The sequence below is a fragment of the Apteryx rowi genome, unplaced genomic scaffold (assembly GCF_003343035.1).
Source record: "Apteryx rowi isolate R43461 unplaced genomic scaffold, aptRow1 scaffold_226, whole genome shotgun sequence".
NCBI lineage: Eukaryota > Metazoa > Chordata > Aves > Apterygiformes > Apterygidae > Apteryx > Apteryx rowi.
This window is the reverse complement of record NW_020448597.1, coordinates 443,271-463,966: the sequence shown is the minus strand read 5'-3', so window position 1 is coordinate 463,966 and position 20,696 is coordinate 443,271. Positions and strand designations below refer to the sequence as shown.

At 40.0% G+C, this 20,696-nt stretch overlaps 1 protein-coding gene across 1 annotated transcript; it reads left to right on the top strand.

Annotated features, from left to right (window-relative positions):
• The first annotated feature begins 7,295 nt into the window (after nt 1-7,295).
• Nucleotides 7,296-20,511, top strand: LOC112965897 (lanosterol 14-alpha demethylase). Its single transcript, XM_026065396.1, has 10 exons — nt 7,296-7,471; nt 8,019-8,117; nt 9,307-9,483; nt 13,052-13,178; nt 14,268-14,442; nt 14,597-14,716; nt 15,149-15,344; nt 15,895-15,990; nt 18,401-18,569; nt 19,262-20,511. Exons 1-10 carry the CDS (start codon nt 7,319-7,321, stop codon nt 19,438-19,440), a joined length of 1,491 nt encoding a protein of 496 aa, XP_025921181.1. The 5' UTR covers nt 7,296-7,318; the 3' UTR covers nt 19,441-20,511.
• Nucleotides 20,512-20,696: the final 185 nt, after the last annotated feature.

Sequence of the window (20,696 nt, the reverse complement as noted above, 5' to 3'; positions counted from 1 at the left end):
CCTGGGTCCTCCTTCTTGCCCTTTTTGAAGACTGGGGTGACATTGGCTTTCTTCCAGTCCTCAGGCACCTCTCCTGTCCTCCATGACCTTTCAAAGATGATGGAGAGTGGCTTAGCAATAACGTCCGCCAGCTCCCTCAGCACTCGTGGGTGCATCCCTTTGGGGCCCATGGATTTGTGGGTGTCAAGTTTGCTTAAATGATCTCTAACCCGATCCTCCTCGACCAAGGGAAAGTCTTCCTTCCTCCAGACTTTCTCTCTTGTCTCCAGGGTCTGGGGTCTTTTACTTACACTGCTACAAACCAGGGCTATAATTTTGAAGTTTCTTCATCCTATATTGCTCTGATTGTATTGCTCTTCTTTCATGTCCCTTCACTTATTTTCCTACCCCCTTATGCTGATGCACAGACTTCTTCATCTTGTGAAATCTCTGCTTAACCCCTTTTCAGCTTCCTTCTTTGCTTTTATTTCCATCTGCCTCTGCATTTGTTGTGCTTTTTCTTGTCACTGAACCCTTTCTAACTCTCCCTTCAAATACTTTTACATACCTTTTATTTCTTGTGCACATCTAATTTCCATTTCTTCCTTCAGTCCTTCCTGAAGAATTTTGATAATGCCAACATTAACTTCTACAAGATTGTCTCTCGGTTTCATACTATAGGAGGCCATGTGGTCAGTGCCATAGGCTAGGAAATCAGTGAAAAGATTCCTGTTATCTTTATTGATCGATCAATCAAGTCCTGAAACAGTAACTTCCCTGAGGCAAAAACTGTCTTCCTTTCCTTATGCAATGCTGAGCTCACTACCAAATTAAAAAAAAAAAATCCTCACTTCACTAGACATGTTGCAAGCTTCTTTAGACTAATATGATGCAGGTGTAATTAGGCATTTCTGTGTATTTTACCAGGAAATATTGTCTGATATCTTTGCCTGCTGGTCTTCGGCATCTTCATTTGCTGACAGATATAAACTTTGATGGAAATACCCTGTTTGAACCACTGTGTGAGGTGTGTAAAGGAAAGCAACTACATCCCATTCTATGCTATCTGGGAAGTGCTGATGAAAGAGACGGTATGTTAAGAACAAGTATATTATTAGGTGTTTTGGTGCATTAAAGGTAGCTACTGTAGGAGCTATGGAAAACCATTTTGTTAATTTTAAATGTTATTATCAGTACAGGTTCTGTTTCTTTTCCTCACCGATTTTGGTTAGTGTCAGCAGCATTTAAATTATGGTTAGTGTTCATGTACTTACTTTGTAGGCATCATATAGACTGAGGAATCAACAAGGATGTATACATTATTATTGTACAAGGGTTTGCATATAGAAACTTATGATTAAAAAAATGTAGTTCAGAGCTAAGACTATATTGTTGTATTAATACCTTTTTCAGAAATGGAAGCTGACAGCCAACAACTAAAATTGGGGTCTCAGAACTGTATTCATACCAGAAAACCAAACAGACACAATTAAATGAAATATACATGTATCTCAGTTCTGCTCATCCAGAGATGTCATCTGCACTGAGAACAGAATAGCATCTCACTCCTTTTTAACCCCCCTGCCCTTTTCAGCTCTTGAGAATGCAAAATCTAAGCATCTATCTACATCATGGCTTTTCTATGGCCTTTTTTCTATGGTGCTATTAATTGTGAAGCACTGAAAGCATGTCAGATGTTCTGCCTGTGCTGATTTTGACTATAACATATGCCTCTCCTTGCCTCTCCTCCTGGAATGATCTTCCCTTGGTTACAACAGACCTCCACAACATCAGGACAAAGTAAACTATGCTACCTAGTGCACACAAGCACAGGCCCACTGCCATCAAGAGAGGACTCCTGTTCCTACAGTACCCAAAACAATAAACAAAAACCTCTTTCTCTTCAATCTCACCCCTCTAGCAAAGGAAAAAATGCTTTATTTTATTATTTATTTTTGATTCCTTTTATGCTTTCTCTCCCCATCCCAAATTACTTTCTGCTAATCCTTGCCCCCCATCTCCCAAAATAAAAGACCCTGTATTCCTCCCTTCCAGCACCTTTCTCCCCTCAGCCCAAAAAGTTGAGGAAAAAAATATGCTTTGCTGTGCTCCTACAGCTCCTACAACCAAAAAGAGCAAAACTTTTCTTTTTTCTGGTATTTCCGTCACCCAAACATCCTGAATTGCCTAGTATTCTTGTATTAATATTAATGATTATATGATCTCATCTGAATTTTCTGTTATCCTTATCCTAGCAAAACTCATTCATCCTAACAGTACTGTCTCATTATCCTGTTTTCTGCACAGCTCAGTATGGCATCTCACACCTGTTTTCTTTCCAGGCTTAAGTTTCTAGTATTGCCTGCATCCCTGTGCCATCCTTCCCCTTCAGGCTACCTAGCTATCTGCTTTGCCAGAGTCCTGGCAAAGTTACAAAAATAACTTAATACCTCTCTTGACACCAAAGTATAACTTTACTGGTTAAGTTTACCAAAACAGAAAATGCTGGCCAGCATGGTCACTCAACTGTTTTTAAAAAAGAACTCACAACTAATAATCCAGACTACCACGACCAGTTACGAATGATAAAAGAGAGAAAACATAGCCAAGCCTAAAAAGCAAGAGAAGGCACAAGAGAATATAGTTGTTAAAAAGCAACTAGAGAAATAACTGTAAAAGAGGTGGACATGTTTCCACAGCCTGAAGACTGATGGCTCATCCAGGATGAAGACTACAGTAGGGGTTCCTGAAGGGGAAGCCCAGGCAAATTGCTGCTGAAGCACTGGAAGGAATTGTTTGTATCTGCTTTCCAGCTTCCTTGTGCATCTCAGCTAGGAGGCACTGCCTACCTGCTGTTGTACTCCTGGGTCAGGCTTGCTCCAGTGAGAGGCAGCCCTGTGCTCTCAGTCATTCCAGATGCTGATTCTGGATGTTGCACATTATTCCAGTATACTCTAAAAAAGACACTCCTTTGTTGCCTGCTCTTGCAGGGTTCTGGGATAGCACAGTGGAAGCCATCCATGCCTCTGTCCGTGGAATCTGTGGAGGCATAGATAAAAAGTATGTAAGTTCTTGATAGCGTCTGGAGATAGAGACTACACTATACTTTTGCCAGTGTTTGTTCTCCCCAAAAATCTACTTCCCTAGACCAAATTGGGAATGAGAACACCTGGACTAGACTCATTCTTTGCAGATGAAGTTCTAGGAGCATTAGTTGGAGAAGGTGGTTTATCGGCTACTGTAGGTGTCCTGAAGCCCAGGGGACATGGCACCGTCTCTAGTGACCTCTGCATTTCTGCATTCACCTGTAGCTGAGATTGTAGAAAGGGGATCTTGCAAGCACAGGCAAAGGCAAAGTCAGACTTTTTATAATGATGTGTGCGGGGAAGGAGGGTGCAACAGTAATAGCACTTCCCTGCTATGTCTTTGTAGCCATCTCTAAGTGGTAAGTTCATTGAGAAAATTGTGCTGCTTTATGTGCTAACCAAGGAGGTGGGTGTGACCTTGGAGATCAACAGTGAAGTGCCATCCCTACTCCTGTGCACATGCTGCACACTGGATAACCAGAGTGGTGCAAATCCTGTATGCACTCTGTATCTGGAGTGGTCTCATGTGGCATGTGACAGTCTGTACTGATCACTGCAGGTTACCCAACCCCTCTACAACTACCAAGAGTTCCTGCTGCAGGAGAAGCGTGCATACATTCCTCCCATCTGAAAAAAAAGGCAGTCTTTATGTAGCATGCCATGAATAAACCATTCCAAAAGAGATTATCTGGATATTATTGCCCTATTATTATCCCTGACTCTGGAGGTTGCCCACATGAACGAGCAAGTGGTGTCTGTCTCATGCAATGTCCCTAAACTCCACTCCACAGTGATTTTGCTGAGCCCAGAGTAAGTCCTTTCATAGCTTGATGAAGACCAAAGAGAAGAGGAGAAGAGTATTGCAGCCACTGCTTCATCACCTTATGCAGTGCAAATGCAATAAGCTCTAATCCTGCCAATTGTAACAGCTATTTTCTGTCACATAGAGAGATGGATTTGTACTTAGCATGTATGAGCTATTCGGGTATATGCAGTTGCTTTGATAATGTGCCTCACTCTTGACTGGTATCAAGCTGAATCGTGATGTGGATGATTACTGTGCAAAAATGTTTTCAAGACAGTACCTCCCTACCCCACTATTCCTGTAATGTGTGACAGGTGGTTCAGAAGAACAGCCTGTGCTTCCTCGCTCTGCTGTCTCAAACAAATGGAGCTTGGAGTTGTGCTTCTTCAAATTCAAGAAAATGCAAACCACCCATAATGTGACAGTGAACAAAGAGAGATGGTCTGGAGCAACTACCAGAGACTTAGCAGTATACCAGAGGTTCCCTTGGGTTTTACAGCCCCTTCGGTTGGGGGCCAGACCTCCCTTAGATGAGCATTCCATCTCCTCCCCAACGGGGTTATCAGGCAGAGAAGATGATGATGCATCCTCCAGGATGGTGACATCACCTTAGAAAATGGTATTTGGTCGTTATAAAAATCCTGAAGCAGGTAAACAGCATTTACAAAATATCTGTTAGAAAAGATGCACCATTTTATTTAATTGAGGATACTACTTTATATGTTTCTATTTAGAGAAGATACTGCAGAAGATATTAGAAGTGATTGCTGACAATGTTCCTTATGAAAATTTTGAATTCTTCTGCCAGAAACTGAAACTTCATCATGTTGACATCAAGTCTCTTGAAAATAGCAGGTTAGATACAGATTATTGTAACAGAATCTTGTTAATTTTATTTCCCATTTTCCTTTCTATTTTATGAAATTATTAAACAATATTTTGATTATAAAATTCATGATACTTTTTTGTTAAATACTGAGTAGGCATGTCTATGTAAAATTTATTAAGTATCTCCAAATCTTAGATTTTTTTCAGACATTTCCTCTTCAAAACTCTTTTCCTAACAGGACTGTTAAGCTGGAAGAGAAAATCATCACAGCACTGAACAGTTGGAGAAGTGAAAACCAAGTCCTAACTTCTGCTGAAATGATAGATAAACTGATCAGAATCCTAGTAATGACAGGCATGCATTATCTCACCAACAAAGTGAAAGCTTTAAAACTATATTCGCAATCAGTAAAATTTTAAACATGTAGTGTACAAAAAGTATTTATGAGAGAAACAAGTTTGTGATGTCATTCTTTTTTTTCCATGAAAGTATTATCACTTTGAGCATACCATATCTTGAGAAAAGCTCAGCCTGTTTCTACAAACAGTTCAGAAACCTGTATTTATCTTTTAAAAATTGAATGTATAAAGAAAAATCAAAAGATGCATTTTTTTGATTTCCAAAGTGAAGTAACTTTAATTTGTTTAAAAATGTATTTAAAGTGATGTAAAATTGAGTAGAATGCCTTAAATCTATTACATCAAGTTGTTTGTTTCATTGTTGTGATAGTCCCAGTTTAAATTCTTGAATAATGATTATGGGCTGAAAAATTTTCCTTCATGGTTTTAACAGGTTATTCAGAACAAATTTTAGAATGTAGTCTGAAGCTATATGAAGATGCAGGAGGCATTCTGAAAATACACAGTGAGCACAGAGCTCCAACAGGGTGTTACCTTTCTAGCTATCTTGAACAGTATATAAACATCAGGAAGAAACAGGCCATTTCCCAGTAATTGCAAAATATGGGAGACGTGTTTAGAAATAGGGAACGTGGGTGTTGTGGGATAAAGTATGTGGCATCAATGGAAACACCCACACCGCTGAATAAGAGAGCCAGGGCATGAGGTCAAGCACTGTGTCGTCCTTACTACCTGACTTAACTTGGTGTCTGGCTCTGCTTTGGACCGCGCCAGAGTGCTCTCCAAGACAAAGCTGGCATGCTTCTGAGGACAATTCACTTCAGAAACAACTTCCAAAAAGCAGTATAAATGATACTACAAGCTATATGCCTCTCCCCACCCTGCACAGTCTTCTGTCACTATCCCCACAAGTCTTGTAATCATAAACGTTTCCATATTCCCTCTTGTGGTGCTCTGGGCCATGCAATGGACGTGCTCCATTTCACACTGTAAAAGCACCATTCAGGTGGCATGGAACACAGCCCTTATATTATTTCAGACATTTTGAAGTGGAAAAAAATATAACTTTATGGTCACAGTGGTACCACAGGTGGTGCAGAGGAGACCTAATAGGTTCAAGTGCTAGGTAGTGTGGATTCAGCCAGTCTGGTCTACAAACTGCTAGTCCTACGCGCAATGGAGGCAACTCAGTTCATGTCGCTTGGCCTCAAGTCTAGGGATCAGAACTTGTCTCTCTCTTATTTAGCAACTCAGGAATGGCCAGTAATCCTCTAGGCACTGTTCTGTGCAGACATGCCTGACCACTGGAGCCTTTCTGAACACTGCACTGTGGGAACTGAAACTGGGATAAGACTTCAGGCTGAGCAATACTGAAAACATATATCCGTACTGCTGTCAAAGGCATAACTGTGTCACAAATAGACACACCCACCTATACTAGCTAGAAAGCAATGAAGTTGTGTTAGAACAGACTTCAGGGTTGGCTAGCAGACCATATGAGTAACCTGTGAGCCTGATGTTCTCTATCTTCACAGTAATCCTGCACCTGCGTAGACTAAAGCGAGGAGCTAACAGGCCAGTTACAGTTTGGGTTGCTTGAAGGCATTCTGGCAGACTGAAGAAAATATCCATGAAGAAGTTTACGAGAGCTCAGGTGCAAGAGTAGTTTCTGGTATACCGTTGTCTGTGCTTACGTTAGCCTTTTGATTTGGAGGAACACGATTTGGAAGTGGATTCAGCAGTTCTGCTCGCACTGATTTGGTTTGCAGGCTGGTTTTTGCGAGGAAACTAAACCAGAAGCTCTACTGAAAATGTGTACCAAACACACTCGAAGCACAATGGTTACACTGGCATCCCAACCAGCGGGCAGGCCACACCGCCATAACACCCACCGCTGAAAGCCTGAGACGGCGCTCACAGTGCACCAGCGCCCTCCCCCTGCGCCCGCCGGGCGCCGCCAGCCCTCACAGGGACGCGCCAGCCCCGCGCCAACGGCCACCCCGCGCCAACGGCCGCCCCGCGAGCGGCAGCGTCCCGCCCCCTCCCCCGCCCGCCCAATCGCGCCCCCTCGCAGCCCGGCAGACGCCGTCACCCCGTGGCGCGCGGCCGCCGATTGGCTCCGGCTCCGGGAATCGTCACATGGGCAGAGATCAGCCCAGCGCCGCGGGGCGGCTGCCGCCCCGGCCCCTCCCCTGGCCCCCGCCCGGCGCGGGGACGGGAGCTGCGGCGGGCGCAGCCCGGTCGGTCGGTCGCGGAGGAGATGCTGAGCCTGCTGGATGCCGGCGGGGGCCTGCTGGAGCGGGTGGCCGTCGGCAGCCCCCTCTCCTTGGTGCTGACCGCCTCCGCCTTCGTGCTGAGCCTCGGCTACCTGCTCCAGCTCGGCTACCGGCGCCGCCTCGGCTCCGGCCAGGAGGTGGGCGTGGGGGGGGGGCACCGCGGTGCTGCCGGGCGGGGCGGGCGGCGGCTCTGCGGGGCGAGCAGCGCCTCCCGCCGCCCCCCGGGACCCCGTTTGTGGCGGGGCGCTGCTGCTCGGGGCCGCCCGAGACCGGGCTGCTCGGGCTTCGTGGGGGCAGGGCCTGCGCCCGTTACTGTCGCATAAGCGAGGCTTAAAGGAGCGCTCCCGCCCGTACGTGGAATTCGTTGATAAACTGAGGTTGGTGCTTTCGGGAGCTACTTAATGCATCACTTTTTTTCGTGTTTTTTAACTGGCTGCTTTTCAATGGTGATATCTTTTTGCTTTAACTTCAGGGGCAGGGTAGCAAGAACACTTATTTCAGTCTTTTAAATGTGGCCCAGTCGTACTTTACTGAAAAAAAATCAGTCGTCCAAAGTTGGACTTTTCACAAAAGAACTTAAAATATAAATAAAGCCTCTTCTGTGTTTAGTTGTTACATAGTTGCTACATAGATTTATTGTTCTCTAAAGAAAATTCAATATTTGCTTTTCTTTTTTTTCCTCAGAAATACCCACCCTACATTTCATCAAGCATCCCTTTCCTTGGACATGCAATAGCATTTGGAAAAAGTCCCATTGAGTTTTTGGAAAATGCTTATGAACAGGTGTGTTCTCCCACGTGACTGGCTGAGCATATGCTAAAATATTCCTGCTTACCTGTTAAGTTCTGTATCTTGCACCCGTTTAAAAAAAGTTCACTCTCATTAACTGAGTTGAGTATGGTATGAAATGTGCGCAGTAGGCTGGGTTTTTTTTGAAATTTTCTTTATATACAATGCAACTTTGTTACTGAAAAAAACATTTTCTGTGATATCTCATGTGATTCAGTTGGAAAAATATATCTGTGTATTCGGGTAATGTGCATAGTTGAATCACAGGTAACTAAAAAGCCATTTTATAACTTATTTTAATCTCACTCTTTAGTAATCTGTTTGAGACCAGGTCAGAATATAATAACCTACCTCCTCTAGGTTATGTAATGAATTTTAAGGCCCTTTGCAATGGTAAAAATGCTGGTGCACAAAAGCACAGTAATTTAAACAGCCCAAAAGAAAAAAAGAAACAAACTAATGCAGTAGAGCCTTAATTACAGTACAGTGAAACTTATTCATCTGTTTCACAGTGTCTAAAACTTTCTAGAGTCATAGGCTTAAATCTGAGATTGGTTAACTTGGAGAAAGGCAAACTGACTATGTGAGGATCTGCTGGAGAAGACCTTTACACTTTAAAATCTCATTTGCCAATTACCACTGTATAACTCCAAACCTAAAATTTTTCAAGACAGTGTTTATGGATTGCTGTAGGCTGTATGTCCTGTAGTCTCTTTGTCAGTTTTCTGGTGTCATTGATATTTTATTTACTTTTTTTTTTTTAAAACTATGGTAGTCTTACAATCTGGAGAAAAATAAGTGTTAGTTATAATGTTAGATATCACTAGACACTGTATTGAAAACAAATTTTAAATGTGGCTTAAAATATTCATATCCATATTACATCTCTAGCTACTTCTTAGGGGAATAGTGACTTGTGCCAGTTTCCTTTGTCAAACTTCCTTTTCTTTTTCTTTCTTTCCTTCCTCCTCATTGCTGCTTACATGTGACACATCCAGTATAATATGTAGGTGTATGTGTGTATCAGATTTGTAGATGGAGACAGTCAATCTCAAACCACATTACAGAAATTGTTGCACCAAAGTAATGTTCTCATATTAAATAGCTAATATCTTATGAAAGGCTGTAGATGAAGAGATTGTGATTTTATGGCTAAAATGAACTGTTATTTTTTTCCTCTTAGTATGGGCCTGTGTTCAGTTTCACTATGGTTGGCAAGACATTCACATACTTACTGGGCAGTGATGCTGCTGCTCTACTCTTCAATAGTAAAAACGAAGATTTGAATGCAGAGGACGTATACTCTCGGTTAACCACACCAGTCTTTGGCAAGGGAGTTGCATATGATGTCCCTAATATGGTATGTATTTTAAGTATAAAATGAGTAGAACAATAAGATAATTTAAATTCTGATTAGGGAGCCATGAGCTCTTGGCTCTGTATGATGGGATTTATTGTTCATAAGCAATTCTGCCAGCAAGGCATGATGCAGTTGATAAATAGTCTCAGTTGGATGATCAAGACTGAACATGGTCTAGGCTGCTTTATTTACCATCTGGCCATTTATCAGTCCTGATGCTATTGCTTGTTTTTTGAAACCATCTAGTTTCATGATAGTGGGAAGACTAATAAGTGAATCATTTTTTTCCTTACCTTACAGCATGTCACTGACTACGGTTTACTTTTTCCTTAAGAACAAATTTAGACTTTCCTTCTGAGAGAGCTTTAGAGTGGTAATTTTTCATTCATGCCATACCAATCTATATGCAGGAGTATTAATGTGAAACTTGGCATCACAAAGTTTGTCTTGCTAGGACAAAAATCAGTCTTTTTGTGTATGTTTGCAGAATACAATCTGCATGGGTCTAAAAGTAGTGGCATGTGTCATTGTTTCTGAGCTAAGTGCTGCCTCTTGTTGTCGTGCATGCCGTTTTAGTCTGTGTGTTGCTTGTCAGGACAGTCAGACTCTTAAACTGCACGTCTGCTTTTCACTGGATAGATCTGCTCCACTGGTAGTCTAAATTTAGGGTACGTTGATATTGACAAACTCTTGTATTACAGAGTAGTCTGGTGGTAGGAACAGCATTGTGCTATACTTTATCTTTGGCTTTTCAATTGTGGTTTTATGCAGTTTGTTTCTACAGATGGCAATCATTTGATCAGTAATAGTTTCTGCAGCCATCAAGACTTCCCCTTCTTGGCTTAGTCTTTGGTAGAAGTTTGCCTCTCCATTCTTCCCTGCCAAAGGGTGCTTGCAACGATAGTTGTCCTTCTGAGATATTTGGCTTAGGGTCTGTAATCACTAGGCTGTTTCCCCCACGCTAGCATTTTGCAGTGATCCACAGTGTATGAGTGATGTTCTTTCTTACTTCATTCTCTTGGGAATCTCCTAGGTAATCGATGGCTAACACCTTGCCACTTCACAAATAAGTAAAGGAGAATCATGCTCTCTCCTGCTTCATTGGGAAGTGATAAAATGGTGGATAGAGGGTATCAGAAAGTTTGGGCTTTTCTTTTTTTTTTCTTTTTTTTTTTTTAATACTTGGTTGCTCGGCTCTTCTTATCCTTCTGTGGATGAAATCAGAAGGATTGCAGCCTGGATAACAAGTAGGAGTTCATGTCTTATGTCCAAGGAGACCTCTTCCACAAGTGGGGCTTCTGCCAGTTTCAACAGGCAGAGGTTTTCCTCAGAAAGTCAGACATGCAGTCAGGGACCCCTTTTAGAGTCATTATAATGTAGAAGGTAGATGATTCTCTGTGCTACCCCTTTCATGTTCTTCTCTGGTATTAACCAGTATTAGAAAAGTGTCTATGAATTTAGCAGACAGACTGCTAAATTGACCAGATTTTCACTGTGCTGTACTTGCTCCTTGGATTCTGAGTGTCTTGGAATGTCTTCATGAAACTGAAAGGTGGTCGTCTCTCTTAATTCTGTGAAAGTTCATCCACTTGCTGTCACTGCTGCTTTGACTTCTGCTTTCACACTCCACAGTTCATGAGTGGAGTTTAATGTCTTTCTTCATTCAACAGCTAGTTCTTCTAGGATCTAATCTTATCCTTTGGGTGTTTTGTAGAACTTTCTATAAGCTCCTTGGAAAGTGGCATTTCTTATAGCTATGTTGTTCCTCAGGCGTACAGGGATGATTCAGGCCTACCTCGCTGGTCCACCGTATACTGCTGTTTTTCTGAGATGAGGTCTTTTTCTAGAGTTAACCTAAATTTTTATAGAGTAATGTTGGAGTTCTGCTTTAGTCAAGAGATTAGTCTCTTTGTATTATTCTGTGGTGTCTATGCATAAGCCTATTATTTCATTCATACCTTTAACACTAGAAAGAGTTTTTCCTTTTTATCTCTTCAGATTCAGGTTCTTCAGAAAAGCACCTGGACTATTCATTTCTGCAGCTGAGAGAGGCAGAGGTTTTGCTATTAACACTCCAGTTGTATGTGCTGCTCTATGAAGCTGACAAGCTAGCTTGCCCAGTTGTGGCCAGAATGCATTCTGCCTGAAGTCAGCTATCTTTTTGTGCAGTGCTATCAGACACCTACTGGACAGCCATTTGGAGAGCTGTTCAAACCCTCATTGGGCAAAATACATGGTAGCATTGATGGATCACCCAGAGCTTTTGAGACCTCCTCCTTCCTGCCCAAGCTGAAATTACTCTCCATCTCTTCAATTTGACAATGATCTACAAAAGGAAGGAAAGTTATTTACCAGTAATTCTGGTAATTAGAAGTTTGTTAATATGCATCATCCAACTATTAATTCATATTTACTGTCTCCTTCCTCTGAGACTCTTTCAGATGGGTATTCTTTGAGAGAAACTGAAATGGCCGTGGACACATTCACTCCTGTGTGCCAGTTGTCAAGCTGAGGCGGAGATGAGCTGGCGTGTACTTTCTTTGCACATTGCAAAGGAAAATGTGCCTGTCTCAGTGCTCTGTGGCATGTATGTTCTGATAGACTGCTGTCATCTCCATCACATTCAGAAAACAGAAATTACTTGGAAGTTACTGGGAAGTAACCAAGTAACCTTTCTTTTACACCTTCTGTTTTGTGAATAACTTTACAGTCCATGCAGAGACCTTGGTAAGAAGATGACAGTTTTTGGTCTATTGCTCAGGGTGAAGTGTAGCTCCATAGGGTAGATGCCCTAATCCATAAATGGGGCTTAAAAATTAATTGAATAATTTTCTGAGAAGATGACACACCAACCCATTGAATGGTTTTCTTCAAATAATGGGCTTTTTTACCAGTAGATTTATTAGCTGTGATTCTGTATATAGAAGAAGAGGAAAAGTTGAGAAGGGTGTGAAGCTCACCACTTCCCTGGGAAGCAGTTTGCTTCCTATTTCTGTTGGACTTCTTGGGCAGTGAGATCAGAGGGCGTTGTGAAGGAAAGGTGCATTTCTAAATGAGAGGTAAGGTATTACAGCATGAGAAAAGAAAGAAACTCTGGGGGAAGATGAAGCAAGGAGGCTGCATAGTGTGGAACGTAGGCTGTATCCAGATTTTGCAGGACAGGTCTGATTAGGTTTGGGATTATATATATAGTTATTAATCACATCTGAAGTGCATTCCATATGTTAATCCTGGATGCAACTTGCATGTTCATTGTTAAAGCTTAACAAAGAAAAGAATTAATTATTTAATTAATTTTCTATTTTGGTACTGTAGAATAAGGAATTTTAGCTCCTTTAAGCTAGTATTTTGTTTGAATATTATTAGACTTTTGCTTGAAAAAGTAGATGAAACATAGAATGTTATCTGTTATTTAAATCTTAATATCTGCTGTACCCTACCAATCCTATCCTAATCCTAATTTCTTTTTCCTGTTGTATGTTGTTATAGTACAAATAATAATAAATTGTTAATTACATTAATATGATGATCCTTGTACTGACTACTTCTTTCATCTTGGTTCTTCTAGGTGTTCTTGGAACAGAAGAAGATGCTCAAAACTGGGCTTAATATTGCCCAGTTTAAACGGCATGTATCTGTGATTGAAGAAGAAACAAAGGAGTATTTCAAAACATGGGGGGAGAGTGGAGAAAAGAGTAAGCAAGATCAAATACCTTTTCACTCAGATTTTCTGTGAAGGAAGAAGGCCAATGCAGGATGTGTGTGTGGGTTTTTTTTTTTTTTTTTTTTTTTTTAATGATTTACTGCAGCATTATTAAAGGGCTAAAAAATGGCATAGGCTAAACTCTATTGGACATGAGAAGAAACTTGCAAAATACGTTTTTGATTACTCAAATTTAAGGCTCTGGGAGAATAAAGCTGCTCAGAAATTCACAGACAGGAGAAAAGAACTGGCTTATTCTTTCTTAGTGTGAGAATAGACTGTGTACCTGTTGCCTGGCTTGAATCGTGCTAGTTTTGCCAGATATGAGACCGTTCAGTGTAAACATTCTTAGTCTGTAGGAAAAAAAACTACAGTGGCTTCTCAGAACTGATGTCTGAGATCATCAGGTATCATCTGCCCTGAAGATGTGCATCCTTAAGGTTGATAAGGTTAGGTTGATAGGAAATGCTTGTGTAATGATACAGTATATGTTGCAGTTGATTGGGGGATTTGGCCATCATGGTTATTATTTCTGGATTTTTGTATGGGTCAATAGTCATCTGAGTGGGATTCTTCTTTTATTTTCTGCCCGGCTTTCCCAGTTAGCCTGCTAGGCTTATCCCATCACTATTGTTGCAAGCCAACAGTGAAAGAACAAATTCAGAAATACTCACAGAATAGTTTAATGAGCAGCAAAACTAACTGGTTGCCCATGGATTTGCATTTCAGGGTTATGTTCTTGTATGACTTCTTTTATGTGTAGTAAGGATTGAGCTTGTGCTGCATGGTTTACCTTGTATGGAAGGATTAATAGCTTTCCTCAAAAATTTCCTAGAAAAAAATATCTTAGAAAAAGGTTGAAATCAGCAACCTAGTTAAAAAGTTATTAGAAGCTTGACTTACAGACACACAGAAGTTTAAATTTTCCTAGGAAAACAAGCTAAAACTTTATTTAAAATTACAAATCTGTGTTTATTTACTTTTTTTTCTCTTCTGCAAAATAAAAATAATTTATAACCTGTAAAACTTAATATCTCTCCTGAAATGCATTCTCACTGTTCTTTTTCAAATCTTTCCTCAGACCTGTTTGAAGCCCTTTCAGAACTTATCATTTTGACAGCAAGTCATTGCTTACACGGGAAAGAAATAAGAAGCTTACTGAATGAGAAGGTGGCTCAGCTGTATGCTGATTTGGATGGGGGATTTACTCATGCTGCCTGGCTTCTGCCAGGTTGGCTACCTCTGCCTAGCTTCAGGTGAAGCAATTTAGGCATCTTACTGATTTTTTTTTTTTTCTTTTCCCTTCTATTTCTTGTTTGTAAGGATGTTCTAGACATCCCAGTAAATCTTCATAAGCAGTTTATATGTTACTTTGTACAAAGTGACTAATACAGATGCTTTGAATTGCAGACGACGAGATCGAGCACACAAAGAAATAAAGAATATCTTCTATAAGGTTATCCAGAAACGTCGAACGTCTGAGGAAAAAGAAGATGACATACTCCAAACTCTACTTGATGCTTCTTATAAGTAAGCAAAGGGGTTGAAGACTTGCCATTTATAGATAGTTATGCTTTAGCTTTGAATTCTTCAGTTGCATCTAAAGACGCAAAATCAAAAATTCTCTCATGTGCTGCATCGCTTTTTCTTGCCAGCATTGGTTCTAGCTGTATTCTAAAAATATCTTCAGAAGTTTAATTATAAATGCTTATTCAGACTTCCTGAGGTTATCATCAGTGGTCAAATGATTGCTTCCTTTCTCATTTCTGGCCTTCCAGTAATGTAAGGTTTCCAGAGCATCTGTCGCCCCCTGCTGTCCCTCCCCTCAAATATTTAGCTGTTCCATTTGGAGTGGGCAGCCTAAGAAAAGGAGAAAGAAAAGTAAATTAGAAGAAATTATATGTACTACTATAACTGGAAACCTCATCAACTGAAGCTCTAACATATTGTCCTTTAACCTAGGGATGGCCATCCGCTGACAGATGACGAAATTGCTGGCATGCTTATTGGGCTGCTGTTAGCAGGGCAACACACATCCTCCACCACTAGTGCCTGGCTTGGCTTCTTCCTAGCCAGAGACAAATCAATACAGGAACAGTGTTACGCAGAACAGAAAGCAGTTTGTGGAGATGACTTGCTGCCATTAACTTATGACCAGGTTTGTATGTTACGTTATTTCTGCTAGATATTTTTATACTTTAGACACTCACAAAAATGTAAAATACAATCTTATGCTTTGTGATAGAATCATAATCTGTGTCATAAGCGCCCTGTGGTGACGCTTACTTGCCAATATATTTCCTCCATCTCCTCCTTTTTTGGTAACTTTTCAACCTGCTACTATTTTATATCAGTGTTGACCAAAGAAATTACAGTTCCTATAAGCTCTGTTAAAATGATCAGTTGGGTAGAGGAGGAAGATCTTTGTATTCCCACTGAGGAAAAGGATGCAGTGTGATCTTTTTCTTCAGTTAGGCATCAGAAAACACTTGTGAAAGATCAATAAGGAACTAGTCATTATCAGTGCTGCTTGTCAGAGAATTATTTTTTAATTGAATTAAATGAAAAAGCAGAAACTTATCAGGGTAGCCATTGAAGTACCTGTAAATATGAGGTGCTTATTCTTTGAGTTTTAAAATGGTATAAAATACCTTTTTGTGCACATTGAATAAACTTTAGCTATATTTTGATAATCATTTTCTTTGCAGCTGAAGGATCTCAGTTTGCTGGATCGCTGTCTAAAAGAAACTTTAAGGCTGAGACCTCCTATAATGACTATGATGAGAATGGCCAAAACTCCTCAAGTGAGTACAGTTACTGGATGCAACTTCAGTTCAGTAAAGCAGGGCTGCTATTCAGAAACTGAGGCAGGCTAGAGGAATGGGCTAAGAAGAACTTCACAAAATTCAGTAAGGACAAATGTGAAGTTCTGAACCGGGGATGGACTAACTCCTGTAACAGTGCAGGCTGCCTGCCGGGGAGCGGCTCTGCAGAAAAGGCCAGGCAGGGCTGGGGCCGTCCCAGCTGACAGGGGACAGAACATGAGCGAGCGGTGTACCTGGCAGCGATGACGGCCAGTGGCATCCCAGGATGTACCGAACTACTTACTTAGACTAGTTCCTAGTCCTTGACTAGGTTTAACCACTCATCTGTACTGATAACTCTTCTTACTGGGTCAGATCAGCTTGTACTATGTCAGCTTAGTCCTGTTTATTCATTTCTTAGCATTAATCATCCTATTTTTTTCAATGCGTTAGGAACATACACTGATGTCAGTACTCAGGTACCTCTGAAAGTAGAACTATTGAGTCCAGGACACTGACTAAGCCATATATCTGTAGCGAATGATTGCACGGACTCAAGACATGGTGCATCTTGAGACATTTTTTGTTTCTGAGCATATATAAAAAGTTAGCTGCTTCAGTGGTTTCACAGACACACTTTGCTAAGCCAATCATCATGCAGATTATGTCACAGGTAGCCAGTTATTACGCCGATCGCGCACACAGCGATCATGGCTTGTACTTTGCTACTTGTTTAGAAAAGCTGTCTTGCCGTTAACCTTGGTTCCCACTGGCTTCTGCTAGTTTATCTGTACTTTCTCAGGATGTATCATTCCCAGCTGCACCAGTGTCCTTGGGTACGTTTGTCTGAGGCTCCTGTTGCTTGCTACTTGCAGCTTTCCACCAGTTTAACCCTGTCATGACCCTCCACATATATCTGTTTCTGCTTACACTTCTATTGCTATTGCATGTGTTCATAACTTTCTGGGACTAGAGCTCTGCTTGAACTGTGTGACATAGTCTTAAAATGGGTATATCATATTGTCTCATCTTAATTTTTGAATTTCCTCTTGAGTAACCTTCTTTCAGGTATGTTGTGGTGTTTTTATAGACCTTATTTTCACATTAGGTATTATACAGAAATATAGGAAGTATTCTGGATGAACAGATCAAAATGTCACACTCTTTAATACATATTTGCACTAAAAGGCAAAGGGTGAGAAAAGTCCTGGGTTGTTTTTTTGTTTTTTTTTTCTTTTCTTGGTGATTATGTGCAAATGGCTATGTTAATTAATTCCTCAGCTGTACATCAAATACTTACAGCCATGTAGCTTATTACAAAATAACTGTGTAACTGCAATCCATTTCTCTAGTCTGCCACTAGATGCAACTGTAACACTGGCAGGGTGCAGCTACGGTCTAACTCCTGGCATAGCAGAACTATGTGCTGGTGGTGTCTCTCAGGGAAGCAGGGGGCTGGGTCAGATCAGCTTGTGCTATGCCTCACTGCTCAGGTGAGGAAAGTACCAACAAGAACACTTCCCTCAGCCTCTCCTGTGTTCCTAATCTTTCCTGCTGGCCAAAAGGAGAGCTCAGCCAGACAAGAACAGTAACCTAGTTAGGAATGCCAACCTTTATTCTAACAATAGCATCACAGGAGTACGTTTTGCATCTTTAGAAAGAAGCCACTGTAGTTGTAGTCTGTCTTTTTATCCTGAGTGATACCCTTCCAGATTCAATTTAAGCATAAAACATGATGGGAGCTAAAAAATAGCTAAAATTGAAATCTTACTAAAATAAAACAAATCCTGAGGCATAGTTATTAAAGGTTTGTGAAGATCTGCAAAAGTCTGTATATATTTTTAAATTGAAAAGGGTGGTAGTAACTGATGAAAGTCTTAATTTGTAGTCCCACATTCCTACTTGGTCTTACTGAGTGGAACTGACCCTTTCTTTTAGCCAATCAGTCTCTAGAGTTCTTAATTTAGTACTACCATTTAAAGATTCTGTAGTTTGCCAGGGTTTTTTAATAGCTACCTTGGAAAAAAACTGGCTTGCACTTACATAACAATACATGCTAGGTAAATCTAAAAGAAAATTTGCTGTTTGTATAAATGACTTAAAATTATTTTTAAAAGCTATCCCTCCAATGACAAATATTTTCAACAAATCTTAAGTTCATTCAGCCTTTTAAAATATTTTCTGTAGAATCATCAGCTTTGTTAAAGCATCTGAAAGCTTTCTGCAGTTGCCTGAATACTGTGCCCTGCACAATTAAAACAATGACATACTAGACTGCATTAATTTTAAACTGGGTCAGCCAAAATCTCTTTTGAAATTGAAGTCTCACAATAGAATTTCATGTATTACTTTAAAAAGAAAAATGGAGAATTTTCTTGTAACACATAGGTTCTTTCTCCCTGCCTTATAGACTGTTGCTGGGTATAGTATTCCTCCCGGCCATCAGGTCTGTGTGTCTCCCACTGTTAACCACAGACTGAGGGACTCATGGAAGGATGCTCTAGACTTCAAGCCTGACCGGTATCTCCAAGATAACCCAGCAGCTGCAGAGAAATTTGCCTACATTCCATTTGGTGCTGGTAAGTAACAACTGGACAATAAGGAGATGCAGTGTTTTCCTGAGTGACTGTGTACTTATGTGACTCATACTGGTCATCCAACACCTCTTACAGGACCTCCCCCACCCTGTAGCATCTGAGAGTATTTCTTCTTTCTATTGGTGTCTGAAAGTTCTCTTACTGTGGAAGTGCCATTAAAAGAACGCAGTTGATAGGATCCTTAGTTTTTGCATTTAGTAATAGCTATAAATAGCACTTGGAATAGCAATTAAAAAAATCTTTAGATTAGCATGTGTTATATTTAAATTACTCAAGTCTAAGTCAAGGTGAAAACCTGTTAATACAAAGTCATTTTAAGGTAGAGTAAAATGTACATAGAGAATCATAACATTCAAAACAGTTTGCAGATATGACTGCAGTACAGTTATAGTTGATATCTTTTCACAGTGTTGTAAACTCTCCTTTAATGTTGCATAAACTCTGACTTTGTGGTGAGAACAGAACAATAGAATCTTACTGAACTACTCAATCTGTTTCATGTTTTGACAATTTATGAAAACAAGGCTTTCATGTAGTTTCATAATGTTTGCTGGATCAAAGCCTCAAGTTGTTTAGAAAGAAGTGATTACAGTTCATGTAAAATTTTAAAATTAACTTAGTTAGAATACTTGTTGTCAAAGGTGATTTTATAACTGCTTTGGATTTCCTTCTAGGCCGCCATCGCTGTATTGGAGAAAACTTTGCTTATGTTCAGATTAAGACCATTTGGTCTACTTTGCTTCGTTTATATGAATTTGATCTCATCAATGACTATTTTCCAACTATAAATTATACAACAATGATACACACACCTAATAACCCAGTTATCAGATACAAGAGGAGGTCCCTTTAAGTTCTGGAACAAAAACCTTATCTATTTAAGTTGTGTGAATTAACAGACTTTTGAATAAAACTGTGACAAAATGAATGGCAATTGGGACTGTTCCATCTACTGTGTATGAAAGCAACAATAATCTACCAGCTGTGATGTCTTTGCATCTATTTAATTTGTTTTACCTTTTAATGCTTCTGTATGTAATTGCTTGTTTTACATCTTTTGGTTGCATTTTTTTAAATGAAAACTGTCTTTTTTATTTGTGTAACATTTTTTTTTAAAAGTGCATGCCAACTCTTTCCTTAAAGGTGAAGAAACAATAAGCTATTTCTACAAACTGAAATCTTTGTTTCTGAAAAATAGTTAAAAGTTACTTTTCCCCTCTTAAGGGGTACCTCTGTATCCCATTATGGTAAATCCATCAAGTAACAGGCACTAAGTTGGATGGTACTTCCTTGGTGCTCTACTTTGAAAGCAGAACTGCAGATATTGAAGTGAACTATCTGTGGTCTTGGCTGATGCCTGAAAGTGCCCACATACTTACTTAAAAAATTGTTACCATACAGATGATAAGTACTGAGCAGACTACAAAAATACTTATAGAAGAGATTTTTCTGAAAATAAATGATTTTTATGTCTAACTTGAAGCAGCTGTAAAATGGTTAGGTTCAAAAAAACAGCAAATCCTTCTCTAGAAACAATTCTGAAAACTAATAATTTCTGGAAAAGTAAAGTACAATGGTACAAACAACTTTAATTTTGTGAATAACTACCTTATGTATAGAGTGGTCAAAGAAAGTGAAATGTGAATGTTGTTCCCCTTTGTACTGACTCATGCAGGATTGTTAAATGGTGTTTGTTTAAAGAATGATAAGTGGTAATAAGCTCTGGCTCATAGAAACTTTGAATTAAATCTATAAATGAAGCTCTTGTTGAATTTTTGTGTGCTCAGCCCTGTTGACTTACTTCTGAAAAGCTTCTCTACTTATGTAAATTTAAATTTATTTCTTACAAGTATGAAGTTAGTCATGCAAAGAGCTTTTTCTCCCTTTCGTCAGTGCTTACTGCAGCAGGGGCTTGCCCAGTTTTTCCTATTCTAAACACATGTATAACCAACTATTAAAAAAAGACTTCTTTTAATCAATCACAGCAACTGATAGACTGGAATATCTTCTCTTCTAGCCCTGTAAGATGTGATCAGGGTCTTCACAAGACAGCTGCGAGCTTGTTTTTTTGTTCTAGTTAGTAGCTGCCCTTTTGGAGTCCGTAAAAAG

Excerpts from the sequence above, each read along its gene's own strand:
- LOC112965897 (XM_026065396.1), top strand. The coding sequence starts at position 7,319 with ATGCTGAGCCTGCTGGATGCCGGCGGGGGCCTGCTGGAGCGGGTGGCC. Across the intron at positions 8,118-9,306 it reads TGGAAAATGCTTATGAACAG|TATGGGCCTGTGTTCAGTTT; the intron begins GTGTGTTCTCCC and ends TTTTCCTCTTAG. Across the intron at positions 15,345-15,894 it reads TGCCATTAACTTATGACCAG|CTGAAGGATCTCAGTTTGCT; the intron begins GTTTGTATGTTA and ends TTTTCTTTGCAG.